Source organism: Alnus glutinosa, chromosome 6 (assembly GCF_958979055.1).
Source record: "Alnus glutinosa chromosome 6, dhAlnGlut1.1, whole genome shotgun sequence".
NCBI lineage: Eukaryota > Viridiplantae > Streptophyta > Magnoliopsida > Fagales > Betulaceae > Alnus > Alnus glutinosa.
The window spans coordinates 789,190-805,383 of NC_084891.1; the positions used below are offsets into that span (position 1 = coordinate 789,190).

Below are 16,194 nucleotides of genomic sequence, written 5' to 3' on the forward strand. Positions count from 1 at the left end.
TATATATATTTTGAATGAAATATGTTATTTGTACTACTCTTACTGTCTTACATAATAATTGTATAACAATATTGATGTGTCCATCATTTTTTTTTCTTTTTTTCTTTTTTTAAATGGATTGATTAGATGGTTTCAAATTTGATTTGACCCAATCGGGTTTGGATATTCGAACTCTGACAGGCCTGATTGAGGTCCGGGCCAACGAAGCCCAAGTCTATATGAATGCATATAAAGCCTAAACAATTAACAATAAGCATAGGCTTCTGCGTTTCTCTGTCTCTCGCTCGCTCTCTCCCTCCCATGGAAGACATAGAGGATTTAGTAGTTGGAGCTGGTGCTCCTCCTGGGTTTCGATTGCCATTAAATGCTGTTGGAGTAAGTCTCAAAAAGAAGAAGAGCAATAAGCTCTCTCAAACCCTTCCCTCTCCAAAAATCCCTGGCACTCAGGTCTCTCTCTCTCTCTTCCCTTCTCTTTGTGGTCTGTTTTCCTGTAAATTTCTTTCTATATTTTATTGTTTTCTTAATGTACTTTTGCAGACGATATATATTAAGACATTTGGGTGCTCACACAACCAGGCAAGTTTTTTTTTTTTTTTTTTTTTTTTGCTTTGGTTTGTATCTAAATGAAGATGGTGGTTTACTTTATTAGATGCTTTCAACGTCTTACAGTGCATATTTTAGCTAGGACCTTCATGTTGGAGATATTGCTGTTTCAGATAATTATGTGTGCACAAGTTTTGAATTTGAGAGGTTGGGAGGGAATTGTTCTGGTGGTTGAGAATAAGGAAAAAGATTTTAATTCACTTAGAAAGGACCTCGATGCTAATTACTAAGGAAAATTTTGGCTTTCTTATTAGTTGGAAAATGAAAAACAGAGCATGATATGAGAAATGGGTTATTTTAACTCTAAAGAAGTTAAAGGAATCTGATGGCTTTTGTCTCCAATCAAACTATAGTACACAAATACTATTGTCTCCAGTTAGCGGTTCAAAATCTATTTTGTCTCCAATCAAACTATAGTATTTTGCAAATGAATGCATTTATGTTAAACTCAAAATTATGGTTCTTGTAGTTATATGTAGGATAGGTTTGGTGAAGGTATTTGGTAGTAAGTTTTAGGCTTCTATATTTTTCTTGATGGGGTTGCATCGATTGCTAATCATCATAGCATTTTCTTGATATTTTTTTGGTATCTCAAGTAGCGTGTTATCAAAATATCTCATTTGGTTTTTTAGCAGTGTATTGAGGGGTTTCTCGTCTTTGCTCTTCACCATGGTTGTTGGTCAAGCTTTTTATACTCTCATTCTTAAAGTTTACAAATTCATTTGGGAAAGTAGTTTGGGGTTTGCATCAAGGTGCCATAATGCCATTGATATCCCATGTTATTTCTTGCAGATTGGATGTTTTAGTGTGTGAATTATTTTATTTTTTAGAGAAAAGTTCACTTAATCCCCTAAACTTTCATCACTTTTACAATATCCTCTCCAAAGTTTAGAAACTCTTAATTTAGTGTATCGAACTTTAAAAAATTTGCAATCTCATCCCTCAGAAAATCCTAACGGAGGGGGTGAGAAATTTCCAAAATACCATTTTTAGGATAATTTTGGAATTTTATAAAGTTCATAGGGGTATAATGGTCATTTTACCCGTTGACTATCTAATTTAACCTCAAACCCTAACAGGAGGGGTGACATTAGAAAAAATTGAAAGTTCGATACACAAAATTAAGAATCTTTTTAACTTTTGAGGGGGGAGGTGGGGGAGAGTGCAAAAGTTATAGAAGTTCATGGGGTTAAGTGAAGTTTCCCCTATTTTTTTTATTTTCAACCAGTTTTTTTTTTTTTTTTTTCATTGTGAGTTTCCATCAATTAGATTTACGATTCATGGTTTATGTCTAGTAATATTACCGAGGTGGTCCAAGCCTAAAACTCTAGTGACAGGTGTGAACTTTTTTATTTTTTTTTATATAAGTAATAAACTGGTCTTATTAAAAGGGTAAGGCACCCCAAGTACACCAGAAGTATATAAGAGAAAGCACCTAACTAGAAATCGAAAAACGAACAAGAAAATCGTCAAAACTAAGCGGCAAAGGGGACACAAAAGCCACTGTCCAAATATACAAAGTTTGAAAAAAAGAAGCTAAAATATCCTCCAAGGACCGTTCCAAATCCTCGAAACGCCTATTATTTCTTTCCTTCCAAACACACCAAAGAATGCATGTCGGCACCATCTTCCAAATCGCGGCACTCCTCGGTCTTCCAGACGTCAACCAACAGGCAAACAAGTCAAGGACTTTCCTGGAAATGACCCAAGACAAACCAAAATAAGTAAAGATAGCACTCCACAGAGTGTAAGCCACATCGTAGTGAAGAAGAAGATGATCCACCGATTCCCTGTTCCGCTTGCACATGCAACACCTATCTACCAAAATAACATGGTTTTTCCTGAGGTTATCCATAGTAAGGATCTTATCAAGAGCCGCCGACCACGCAAAAAAAGCCGCCCGCGAAGGAGCTTGCGTCCGCCACACACTCTTCCAAGGAAAGAGATTCCCCACAGAGCAATCCAAAAAGCTAAAGAAAGACCCGACGGTGAACAAGCCTTTCTTAGAGGAGACCAACCACAGCCTATTTTCACTACCTCTTCTGACAATGACTGAGTGCAATACCTGGAAAAAAGAAGCAAAAACATACACTTCCTAGTCATGCGCTTTTCTAGAAAAGCTCACGCTCCACTGATTAGAATCACCCAAGAGTTCCAAATAATCCACAACAGAAGCATCTTTCGCACGATCAATCCCAAATAAAATAGGAAAAGCTTCCTTGAGAATTATATCTCCACACCACAAATCATGCCAAAATTTGGTCATAGCCCCATCCCCCACCTCAAACCTAGAAAGGCCTAAGAATTTCTCCCACCATTTCCTGATATTCTTCCACAACCCCACCCCAAAGGCTCTTGCAGGCTCTAAAGAGCACTAACCTTCCCATAAACTGCCAAACTTAGAGTCCACCACAATTCTCCACCAAGCTTTCCTCTCAATCCCATAACGCTACAACCATTTGCCTAACAAAGCCCGGTTGAACTTCACCAAATTTCTGATACCCAGCCCGCCTTTCAAATCGGATTACAAACTTTAAACCAACTTACCAAGTGATATTTGAACTCATCTCCAATCCCTCCCCATAAAAAGTCTCGTTGTAGCTTCTCAATGCGAGCACCTACACTTGTCGGGAGAGGAAAAAGAGACAAAAAATATGTGGGTAGGTTGGCAAGGGTACTTTTGATAAGAGTGACTCTACCTCCCTTGGAAATGTGTAACCTTTTTCCAGCTGGCCAACCAACGTTCAATCTTTTCGATAACACCGTCCCAAATATGAATAGATTTATAGGAAGCCCCCAATAGAAGACCTAGATACTTCATTGGCAAAGTGGCAACCCTACACCCTAAGATATTGGCTAAGCTTTCCACTTGATCTACATCGCCCACAGGAATTAATTATGACTTGGCCAAATTAACCTTTAAGCCCGAGGCAACTTCAAACAGGTGTGGACTTAAGAAGAACCTTGCTATCTTTGGCTCCAGTTTGCTGCGTTTTTCCGGATTTTGTTGAACATGTTTGCTATTTAAACTTTATATATAATTGATATCCAGTAGTTAATTGATCTCCTTTTTTACCTAGCAGATTAATAATATATGTACATATATACACACACACACACACATAGCGGAGGCAAGTGGGCAAATTACCCCCCGGCCCCGCTATATATTTTTAACTGTTGTGCGTTTTGCTTATATGCACAGTATACATAGCACATACATACAGTTTTTATTAATTTATTTTTTTTCTCTTCTCTTTGTGTGGGTTTGTTTTCTATCATTTCCGATTATGCTAATTTAACTTGATATTGAAAATAAAGCAAAATCAAGTATAGATTTGATGGTTATGATGCAAAAAATTCTTATAAACAGGGATTTTTCTTCTTCGTCTTCTTCTTTTTTTAATCATTTTTCTCTTTTTTTCTTTAAAAAAAAAATTGGTTATATATATATATATATATATTAAGATATCTTAGTGTAAAAATACACGTGCACCAAGAGTAATGATATCTAATAAGATCAAAGCTGGTATCACCTACATTTATTTCATTCATTACTGGTTCTTGGCATGGACTTCTTTTTTCATTCTTTATTAATTGATTTCCTCCCTTTTTTGCATTGTTTCAGAGTGATAGTGAATACATGGCTGGTCAGCTTTCAGCATTTGGTTATTCACTAAGTGATAATCCTGAACAAGCAGACCTGTGGCTGATAAATACGTGAGCATCTTTTTCTTCCCCCTCATACATGCAGGCATGCAGCATATATACACACATGTATAAGTATTCCTGTTTTGCACTTGAATGCCAATCAAATACTATATGAAGCAAATGTTACTTATCAAAAAATATGAAGCAAATGTACCTATCAAAAAAAATATGAAGCAAATGTTAATTAATGGTATTATTCGAGAGAAAATGGATAAACGGTTTCAACTAAAGTAGGAATATTTGTATGAATTGATTGTTTTATGAGATTCTAGCATTAATCATCAACTTTACTTGGAACTACAAAAATATTGATATGTACTAACTGATGCAGATGCACGGTTAAATCCCCAAGTCAGTCTGCCATGGACACTCTAATAGCGAAATGCAAAAGTGCAAAAAAGCCCCTAGTGGTGGCTGGGTGTGTGCCTCAAGGAAGTCGAGACTTGAAAGAGTTAGAAGGGGTCAGTATAGTTGGAGTTCAGCAAATTGACCGTGTGGTTGAAGTTGTGGAAGAGACCCTTAAAGGTCATGAGGTGCGGCTTTTGAACCGCAAGACATTGCCAGCACTTGACCTTCCAAAGGTGCAAATCATAGACCTTGGATCTGTTTCCACAATTACCATGATTTGGCTTAGAGGGATGGAGTATTTAACTTAATTTTCAAAACAGGTGAGAAAGAACAAATTTGTTGAGATTCTTCCAATTAATGTTGGTTGTTTAGGTGCTTGCACTTATTGCAAGACAAAGCACGCTCGTGGTCATTTAGGTAGCTACACGACTGATAGCCTCGTAAGTATCATGACATAGGTATTTATCATTTACTTGAATTAGGTGGTTATTTTATCAGAATTTTAACACTGCAGGTCGGGCGTGTAAAATCTGTAATAGCTGATGGAGTTAAGGAGATATGGTTGAGCAGTGAAGATACTGGAGCTTATGGTAAATAATTGTGATCTTTCCATCATTATGTGTGTTACTGGGTTAAAGTAATTGCCGATGTGAAGTTCTGTTTCTGCAGGTTCTTTTCATGAAGATAATATTGAAGTTATTAGAAGTACCTTTTTATTATCTTAGATAAAGTTGAAAAAGTAGTTTTATGTTACCCAATCCTACCCGTTTAAGTGGACAAATGTTACCTAGCTTGAGTTGTAGTGCTCCAGGGCTGCAGAAGAGAATTTATTAGGTCTGAGGCAGACAAATGACTACCAAATTAAAAGAAAAATTAAGACATCACTTTATATTGTGTTGTTGAATAACAGTGGTCCCCTGAAATTTTCTAGGTCGTGACATTGGGGTCAATCTTCCAACTTTGTTAAATGCTATTGTTTCTGAGCTTCCTCCTGATGCAAGCACAATGCTTCGGATTGGGATGACAAACCCTCCTTTTATTCTTGAGCACTTGAAAGATATAGCAGAGGTTTTGTGTCATCCATGTGTGTACTCGTTTCTACATGTACCAGTTCAATCTGGGAGTGATGCTGTTTTGAGTGTAAGTTCTAACACAAGTATCTTTCTTCAAGAAAATTGGCACCATTTCTTATTGCTGATTATGTTTTCCTTTTTTTTTCTTTTCATTTTCTTTCCTTCAAAAAATTGATGTTATAAATGTGAGGTTCATCTACTATTGATGCCTAGATTTCCAGTACATGTTGCTTTTTCATCCAAATGATTACTCACCACTCTTATTTCTCAGGCAATGAATCGTGAGTATACTGTGAGTGAGTTTAGGACTGTGGTCGATACCTTGGCTGAGCTTGTGCCTGGGATGCAGATAGCAACTGATATCATATGTGGATTTCCTGGTTAGTATGTGACCATGGTTGCCATGTCATTGTCCTTTTATTTACATTTGCATGTTGATTTTTTTTTTTTTTTAAAAAATGTTTCTAACTTACATGGCACTGCTGAAGTAGAAGGAGTCGAAGGTTGATTGTGTACTCCAAATCATAATTTGCTTGTGCATTTAGGCTATGTTTGTTTCCTGGTTAGTATGTACCATGGTTGCCATGTCATGGTTCTTTTATTTACATTTGCATGTTGATTTTCTTTTTTTTTTTTTTAAAAAAAAATGTTTCTAACTTACATGGCACTGCTGAAGTAGAAAGAGGCAAAGGTTGTTTGTGTACTTCAAATCATAATTTGCTTGTGCATTTAGGCTATGTTTGTTTCGGCGTAAAATGAGTTCGAAAGGAAAATGTTTTGGTCGAAAATATTTTTGGAAACCACTAATTTTCTATTGTTTGTTGTTGTCTTGAAAATAATATCAAAAATGCTTTTCATCGTTTGATTGGTATGAAAGATATTTCCCATTACATCTAGAAACCACTCAAAAATGTTGGATAATGCCAAATGTCACCACTAGCAATTCAAAAAATAAAAAATAAAAGCACCCCACAAAAACCCATAAACAAAGGGGGATTTTTTTTTCCCCCTTCTTGTGGGGGAATGGGGGAGGAGTTGTTGGGGGTTGCAATGCAGCAGGAAGGAGGCAATATTTTTTTCTTTTCTTTTATTTTTTGCTGCCGCCGGGGGGTGTGCGGTGTTTACAATAGGGCAAGGGGATGGTAGGCAATTGGTGGAGGGTGATGCCATGGGGACGGGTTGATAGGTTCCTCTATGGGGGTCGCAGGGGGGAGGTGATATTGTTGTTTGGGGAGAGGTGGTGTAGGGGAGAGGGGAAGACAAGTTCCGGAAAATGGTTCTCTTGAGAGGTGTAGGCCATTTTTTCTCTTATAGTGGCAAATTTGTTGTTGATCAGGAAATAATTCTTTGTTAACAAGTATTTTCCTCCCCCACCAAACATTAGAAAATGTTATCCAGAAAATGTTTTATGCCAAAAGAACACAACCTTAATGTGAGAACATGCAGATAATGATGAAATTATATACCATTGAGGAAGCAACTAGCCAATTTATTGATTAAGTTGGAAATCCTTGAATGACAACAATTGATATAATGGGATATCCGTGCTTGTTGGAGAAATATGAAAGAGTGTTGTCATTGTGGGAATTCTTTATAATGATTATACATGATATTATCCAGAATATGGATTTTGGGAAAAATTTTCAGGGATTTAATGATGGTTTACTCATCAATGAACATTGTAGGGTTTACTTAGATTGTACTTGAGGAACTAGTACTCATTTGTTGGGCTTCTTTCAGGTGAAACAGATGAGGATTTTGCTCAAACAGTCAGCCTTATTAAGGAGTACAAGTTTCCTCAAGTTCATATATCTCAATTTTATCCTCGACCAGGTATGCTTGTCCATGACATTGTACAGAACTGTTAGATTTTATTATTCCACTTATCATTCTATGTAGTCGTGATTATTGTGTTAAAGCATCAGTTGTTCTAAAAGCTTAAGCTAATACAAATGATAAATTTAATCATTTAATTAATATTCTAACACACATTTTCAAGAGTGGGCTCAAACTTTTCTTCAATTAGTGAGGTCCAACACGTGAAATATTTAATTGAAATAAGAGATGAATTACAGAGACAGATTTCGAACTTAAAACCTCTGCTATAATATCATATTAAATTACCGGTAATTCCAAAAACTTTAGCTAATAAGAAATTGTGAATTTAATTATTTAATTAATATTCTAACATATTGCATTGTGATTTCCCGACTTTTTTCTAATATAGCATGGTTATTTTGAGGAATAGCTCCATATTTCTCTTGATTGCAAAAGATATGTTAAGGCAGCACAAAAAACATGTTGATTTATACTTTTTAAGGTTCATGACTTGCCTCTACACGTCTTAATGGAGTTTATTATCTTACTCCTGCTGTTTGGAATCCTTATTCATCATGTCTGATCATAAAAGTAGGGACTGGGATTGGTGCAAATACAAATCAGTGTTAGTACCAATCCTGGCAATCTAGCATGACTGCAGCCAGATTCAATGGGTACTGGCCTTACAGAATAGGAAAAAAACACAAAAAGGAAAAAAAATTCAAAGGGCAGCTGGATCACATTGAACCCCACTCCCTAAATCTGGTATTGTATTTGTACCTAAGACTTTCATGATGACAAAACTTATAGATAATATGCACTAACTTTGTTCATATGGGAGTGAGGCGATGCGTTGCTTGACAGCCTGATGTCATAGGCATTTTACAGCTTTTTTATTACTATAATTATTGTTATTATATAATTAACAGCTTTTTTGAATGTGAAGAATTTGGAACTCTGATTCCTAAAGTAGTTAGCAATTTAGAGATATTTTGTAACCATTTTCTGTATTTTATCTTCATTCTAAATTTAGGGACACCTGCTGCAAGGATGAAAAAAGTCCCAAGTACTTTTGTGAAGAAACGAAGCCGTGAGTTGACCTCTGTTTTTGAAGCTTTCGTGCCATATGATGGAATGGAGGGCAGACTAGAAAGAATTTGGATAACTGAAATTGCAACCGATGGAATTCACTTGGTAAGATTGTGGGCAAGTGTTTAAATTTTTGATGCTTTTGGATTCCATATATGCCTTTGGTACTGCTGTGGAGGTTAAGGACTGGTTTCAGCTTACTTTTTTTTTTGGCATAAAATTTGATGATAGGTTTTGCGTGGAGGGCATGCTAATCTTTGTTTTCGCTAGGGTTTTGTTAAAAACGCAATTTTGTCTTGAACTCAATTTGCATGAAGAATAAAACAAACCTTGCAACTAAGGGTGGGCACCAACTCCGACGGAGTTGGAAATGCCCCTTCTGGCTTTCGCCTCTGCCGGAGTCGGAATACCTTTGACATCACCTTCGACTAAGGTAATTTCTGGGCCGCCTCCGAAAAGTCAGAGTTGGTTGGGGTTGAAGACGAAGATGACCATGATCTCTTTGTTTTTCGCCAGTGCCGTCTTCGTCTGTCAAAGACGAAGAGCTCGTCTCTTTGTCTTCGTTAAAGAGGAAGCTTCTAGAGAGCTCGCTACTTAGGTAGATTCGAGAGAACTTAGAAAGGGAAAGAGAACAAGACTCAAAACGGTTCAAGCGCAGCCAAGTAGGGTATCGAACGAATATATAACTTCTTCAAAATGACTCTGTTTTGGAATTTAATCAAAACATTGCCATTTTATAAATATATATATATATATATATATTTTTTTTAAATGGTCGGGTCGGAAAAAAGTCAGAAAATCTAAAAGGGTTTCCGATGCCGATGTCGACTTTTGTTAGAAATCTAAAACCAAATCCGATGTCGTCTTTGCCTACCATCAGAAGCTGACCCTCATGAGTCGGCGGTTAGAAAATCAGTGGTTTGCGCAGCCCCATTGCAACTTTTTTGTTTTTTAATAAAAAAAAAATGGAAGCAAGCTGTGTCTAAAAAAGGTGATGATTCATTTGTTAGAGAGAGAGAGAGAGAGAGAGGGGCGGGGTGTTATCCATTGGGTAAATGTTATATCAATTTAAGTTTAGCTTGAAAAACATTATTTTCGGCAATCTCCCCTTCCCGGGCCTCTCCCAAGAACAGTAAACCACATGGGTGATTGATATGTTGCCTTCTATTGATCACTTTAACTGATTCAATTAAAATAGATTTGTGGAAAAAAAATGCATTGCAGTCATGATTCTCTTGCAATTTACTTTGATGAAAACACAAAGGCCCTTTGAAGCTGCGCTATATGCTTTTGACCAGGAGTGCATTTTCTACACGTCCATTATCATGTGTCGGTGTTGTGTCTGATATTTCTTTTTCTAACTGGATTTTCCTTCATTGCCAAGGTTGGGCATACCAAGGGGTACGTGCAGGTGCTAGTGGTTGCTCCAGAGAGTATGCTGGGAAGTTCAGCTATTGTGAAGATAACATCTGTGGGAAGGTGGTCAGTTTTTGGGGAAGTGATCGAGACCATCAACCCCATGAATGTTAAATCAGCTTCAAGAAAGGATATGTCGAATCAGGATAAATGTTCTCCTTGCTCTGATCCTAATGAATGTGCGTGTACAAGAGAGCCAGAAACTTGTGCTTCTTGTGGACCAGAAAGCTGTGGAGGACAGACTACCTTAGAGGAAAGTGCTGCTTCAAGGAATCCCACGTTTCTGGAAGATCCAAATAGCAGAAATCTGATCGGATGGTTACTAAGGAAGCGGAAGAATCATGTGGACAAAAGAGTTGGGGGTGAAATTGCGTCAGGATCCAAGAAAAAGCAAGAATGGGCCCGAGGAAGCATGGGTGAGTGGGGTGCTGTCGATAAGGCTCTTCTGGGTGGAATGCTTGTGAGTTTCTTGACAATCATGGCTTTACTGATTCATCTTGGAGTCAGGACTCTGTCATCCAACTAAAGAATGTGGATTGTATTTGTCCCTTTCTTTGGGAGCATCAGAGAAAGGTTGCCAAAAAGTTGATCTTTTCTTTCAATAATTTCTTTGGAAGTCAATTTTGTTCTATTATTTTTACCATGGATAGCTCAGATGCATGTAAGTTGTCGTACCATATCGTCTCCTTGGAAACAGTTCAGATTTTGTTTCGTTACATTTAATGGTGTAAATGATGGGCAATATATTCACCATGTTGTAACACACCATTAGATATGTAAGTGCAGCTGGTGGTGTGCAGCTGGTGGCTCCTGGATTAATTGAAACAGAAATGTAATTTAGACCATGAAATTATTCTTCTTTTTTCACTTGAAATCTCTTAGTTGATATTTGGTTGGCTGTAAAAGCTGCTTGAGACAGGGTAAGTACACCAATCGATTACTCATTCACTCAACAGAAATTGGAATTAGAGCCAAAAAGAATGATTGGTTCCATAGATTACATCGATGAATGCTAGAATGTTACATATCCAGGAAAAAGTGGAATTCTTTTGTTGGTGGGGGTAGCAGGGAAAAGAGCAACATTGTTGCTTTTCCTATCCTGTCTTATGCTGCTATGAACTTGGTGGGTTTATTTACTGAACCGTTTTTTTTTTCCTCAAAAAGAAATAAGTAAATGAATGATAAACTGATAATAACATCCATCTCAGAGTAGCATATCTGATTTGCTTGGCAATCTCTTGAAGAAATTGACAGGTGCAGAAGGCGTCCTGCTTCTGAACCGGGGATGCCGAAGCAAGAAGAGCCCAACCAGCACTGCAATTACTTGGAATGGAGTAATGTATATGAACATGGCCCAGATCAACGAGAAGATGATGATGATTGCCGTAGCTCTTGGATCTCTCCAGTTTAGTAACGCTTGAGCCCTTTCCCCATGTGTTGCCAAATCTCCAATCACTGTCTGCACCTTCCCTGCAACACTACGTAACCTGTCATACCTCATCCTCACAAGCTCTGGAGGTTTAGAAGATGGGAATGTGTCAAACTCCTCATCCAGCTCATCTGGGTTTGCAAATTCCGCTTGTGAAATTCGTGCATCCATGTGAGGCGGTTTCCTCGGCCGGAATCGGTAGTTCCATACCCCGATCACAAACAGGTAGAGGAAAATGGTGGGCAAGATCAGTTCCGGGTAGCAAACCAATATCAAGAACAGGACATGCACGAGACACGTCGTGATCGGGTTTCTCCAGTAACATATGTCGTTGAGCCATTTACAAACAGTTGAAAACCCAGAAAGAAGCGTCATTATGCGCAAAAAATTGGCCTTGCTTTTCCTGAGACTCCACATATGGTAATCCACATCAAGCATGTACTCCACAGCTTCACGCCTGAGCGGCGGCTCCGCTCGGCCTAGCCTTTCCCCCACAATCTGTATTGCCATGTTGCGGAGCCTGTCCATGTGCATGACAGGTATGGGATGAACATAATGCATTTTTGGAAGCAGGGGGTTTCCATATTGAACCACCATGTTAATCCAAGCTGTACAACTGAACCTCAACGCCAGATGAAGCTCCCCATGTTTCTTCAAACCAGATGATGTGAGAACCAACAATGGGTAGTAGTGGGTATAAACTTTTTCAGTTTCTAAAGTCGACAGTCGAATTCTCACCTTCCCAATCCTTTGATCTTTTGCATTATCATCTTTTCCATTAACGTGGTGATTGTCGAAGACCCCAACGGTGATTACAGTACATGGGTCATAAACATCCCAAGTATACTGCTCGTTCCAGCGAGGAGCCAGCGTGCTGAGAAGAGTTCTGGTTCGAATCCACTTGCTCCCATACTTGGCCACACAGTATGCATCAGTCCCAGTCCTGCCGTCCTTTTCCTTCATCGGACGCAAATTCTGGGCACTCAGAATCCCAAGTTCAAGAATCCCAATCTTTGGTCTTCTGAGGTGTTTCCCCGACGGCTGCAGATCGCTGCTGAAATGCGTCGACTCGTCAAGAACATGGTAACCCCCTTCCACGCAGAGGCGAAGGTGGATTTTGCTTGTGAACTTCTCCCTATTTTTCTCCTTCTCCTCTACAGCTCCCACAGAAGCCTTATGGAGATTATACCAGCGGGCATCTGGGGGCTTGGTGGACTCTTGAAGTCTTTGTGGGATTTCTCTAAGCGGGATATATACCACACCCAAGTTCTCTTCCTTGCCAGGTGCTATTCTGTCCTCAACCGTTACGATTACTAAATCTTCGAAAGGCTCCGATGCTACAAACATCAACTCCTCCTCCCAAACCGGGTTAACCCGCATTCGGGAAGTCTTTGTAAATTTCAGCTGCCTCAGAAGCTGGACCTTGACAAATGTTTCTGCAGCTCGGCCTTTGTCGGAGGGAAGAAGATCCTGAGCTTCAATGACTCCAACTCTAAGGTAGTATAGCCTGGGGGAAAAGTAAACCTGTGAACGAGTATTGGAGAGGTTTGCATGACTAACGTTGTGAGCATCCGAATGCCATGCCTCTGGAAAGGACTCATCAGCCTGTGTTCCCATCCAAACCGCAAGCATCACCTCCCCATGGGTCTTGTCTCCCTTCTTGTCCACCAATTTGTACCACTGAGGAGCCAGAGGACTATCCGGCGGCACCCGGACAGGAACTTCCGTGAGATCGAAAAAAACCCTCCCAACAAAATCATCTTTTGTAAATGTATCCTTATCCATCACAGTCACTTCCAGTAAATTCGATTGAATCCTCTCTCTAGAAAACGCAAAAACTTGCTTCCACTCTGGGTGTTGGTTCTTCTCTAAGTGTTTCGTAATGCCTTTGTAGTTCCCAAGCTTCACTTCCACGAATGGATCAAGGCTTCCGGTGACGTCCATGACAGGAAGATCTCTGGCCCTCACCACATTTACATACAAGAAGTGCATCTGCTCCACAAGATCATATGTACTGGATGTCTTGTAATTCCCAAGTCCTCTGTACCTGTTATTAGAATATAAATTAAATCATCAAATTCACCATTTTTTTTTTTTTTTTTTTATATATATATATGTTAAGCTGCTGAGATAAGCGGTTACAGTACCTCTGCCGTGCTGCCAGCGGAGGACTGGTCTCCACCAACTCGTATTCCGGGTTCTGCCTAGTTGGGAAGGCCTGCATTTTCATGACACTCGCGGCCGGGCCGGCTTGAGCTCGTGCAAAATCGGTCCTGGTTTCCATGGCCGGCTTTTCCTTCTCAAATCCGAACCCAGAGGGCATTGAAGCTTGTGGAGGAGGAGGACGAGGAGGAGCGGTTCCTACAGAGTGAAAGGTTCTGACTTGATCTTTTTCCTTTTTCTTCTTCTTGGAATTCTTCTCCTCAACCCTGCTAATTTCTTCCATTTGTTCTTGGAGATTGTTAGCGTTAATCTCTTGCAAGGGTGTGTTGTCCAATATCTCTTCAACCCCACTAGCTTGAGGTGGAGGAGTAAAAGCAGCAGCAGCAGCAGAAGCAGAAGAAGGGTCGACGTTGATAAAATAAATTCTGAGCGCAATATCGCCTTTGATATGCGAAAAGAGGCCACGTTTGTCAAGCGGGTAGCGCTGGATGGTGGCTTGAGACTCGGACAAAGGCACGGAGTTACCGGAGATTCTGACACGGCCGAGGAAGTTCTTGTGGTGGCCCCCGCCTTTCCGGTCGTTGTATACCACCACATCGACGGTCTTGTGGAAGAGCTCCCTTTGGTCGTTGACGTTGAAGACCAGCTTCTCGTTCCAGTTAGGGTTGAGATCTTTCTGCTTGGTTTGAGTGCGTTGTTTCTGCTCATCCAAATATACTTCCACGTAGGGGCTGGCCGAGCCTTGGCCGTCTTTAGGCATCAGGTCACTTGCATCGTGAACCTCTACCACCAGTTTTGACATGTTGGTGGTGTCGGAGGCGCCTCTCTATCTCCTTTGGAGCTTGCTTCACAGTGGAGTACTGTATTTTGAGCTAAAGAGGAGGGTGAAAAGAAAGGTGGGTGTCTGAAAGAGTAGGAGTGAAGAAGAAGAAGAAGAAGAAGAAGAAGACAGAAATGGTGGAGTTGGAGTATGAAGACAGAAACATGTGTTGTTTGGTAGTGTGGTGTAGTGTGAGGTGGCCCAACTAGTCATATGGCTCTCTGATAGGGAGAGATTCTGCAGAGTACATCTGTGCTGTGCTTATTTCAGAGAGAGAGAGAGGTTGTGATTTTCTTTGAAATTATGATGTGGGGTTGATAGTGATGATAAAGCTTAGGTAGGGGGAGAATTCAATTGTATCCAAAAGTATTAATCCCGGAGGGGTTAAAAGGATCACTTCAGTCTTCATTCATGAAAAAGTATTACAGTTTTTTTATTTATTTTATTTTTTTCAAAAGCAATCTCTACTTTTAGGAGGATCTATCCCTTTCAAGAAGTGGGCAGATTCATTAATAATACTGCAGTGAATGTTGTCTATTCTTTGGTCTAAAAGGTCAGCAATGTGATAAATTGATAATACCCCTTTTGCCAAACCAGAGAAAAAGAAGAATCTTAACTAGGAAATCATTGTTTAAGCTTGGACAGGGTTTTCTTACAATCTAGGTTGATCCAGGAACTTCCACTTCCTTCCTATCTAGGTTAAAGAAATTTCATTCAATCCGGTTTATAGAAAGAGAAAAAAATGTAAAATTAGTCTTTGATGTTTACTTGATTCATAATTAACTTTCTATGATATCAAAATAAACTAAAAAATTCTTAAGGTATGTAAAAAAAAAAAAAAAAAAAAATTATTTCATACAGTCAAATTTTGTCTATTGACTTAACAGATTCTATTAGTGTGACACTGATTTAAATATGACACATGTCAGTGCCATGTCACACTAACAAAATTTGTTGTGTCGGTGGATGTAATTTGATTGTAGGGAGTATAAAAAATTTTGAGCACACCTCAAGGACTTCTAAATTTATTTTGATATCATATAGAGTTAATTACAATTCAAAAAAATTACATGGACTAATTTTATTTTATTTTTTTTCCTTAAAAAATTGCCATGTGTTATGCGCTGGTTTTTTAATAGCATATGTGCACTTTAAAAGCCTCATGAGATAATCTTCGTTTTTTTTTTTTTTTTTTTTAAGATAAGAAAAACGATAGGTTTACAATTCTTTCAAAATTTGTAGACATGTGTCAGTATGATTGGAGGGTGTTAAATTTATTTATTTTTTTAGTAGCTGGTTTTGCTCCAATTACATGCTGACATAAGTAAACAAGTTGTAAAAGAGTCATATTTGTAGCATTACTTTTAAGATTAAGGTTAAATTTGTTTGACCCTATTGTGGTTTCAAGACTTTATTTTTTGTTTCTTGTAATTTATTTCGTATCATAGATGGTACTTCGTTTATAGCTAAAGATGAAGATGGTACCTTCATTCAATTTCTGTAAAAAAATTGATGGAAATTTATGTTAACACCTCTAAGAAGCTGACACATGTCCTATGCCTAATTAAAAATAAATAATAAAAACTTAAAAAGAAATAAAAGCTTTAAAAAATTTAAAAACAAATTTATTTTTTTTTTTTTAAAAAAAAAAAGAGCCAAAAGGCCAGTCTGGGGGAGGTTCATAGTCCTTGGGGGTGGTTCGATTACCCCAAAAGAGCAAAATGGAG

At 38.6% G+C, this 16,194-nt stretch overlaps 2 protein-coding genes across 3 annotated transcripts; one reads left to right on the top strand and one right to left on the bottom strand.

The window, feature by feature from the left end:
• Positions 1-265: 265 nt before the first annotated feature.
• On the top strand, positions 266-10,929 carry LOC133871087 (uncharacterized). 2 transcript variants are annotated; one of them, XM_062308447.1, is made up of 11 exons: positions 266-447; positions 538-576; positions 4,229-4,320; positions 4,643-4,892; positions 4,980-5,099; positions 5,174-5,249; positions 5,591-5,799; positions 6,004-6,112; positions 7,473-7,565; positions 8,584-8,744; positions 10,024-10,929. In XM_062308447.1, exons 1-11 carry the CDS (start codon positions 301-303, stop codon positions 10,579-10,581), a joined length of 1,854 nt encoding a protein of 617 aa, XP_062164431.1. In that variant the 5' UTR covers positions 266-300; the 3' UTR covers positions 10,582-10,929. The 2 variants fall into 2 exon arrangements, with proteins under 2 accessions (XP_062164431.1, XP_062164432.1); XM_062308448.1 differs by having other exon boundaries at positions 7,482-7,565.
• A 70-nt stretch (positions 10,930-10,999) lies between these two features.
• On the bottom strand, positions 11,000-14,814 carry LOC133871086 (multiple C2 domain and transmembrane region protein 6). The gene is made up of 2 exons (XM_062308446.1): positions 13,632-14,814; positions 11,000-13,531 (listed from the first exon to the last, which is right to left on the bottom strand). Exons 1-2 carry the CDS (start codon positions 14,447-14,449, stop codon positions 11,260-11,262), a joined length of 3,090 nt encoding a protein of 1,029 aa, XP_062164430.1. The 5' UTR covers positions 14,450-14,814; the 3' UTR covers positions 11,000-11,259.
• Positions 14,815-16,194: the final 1,380 nt, after the last annotated feature.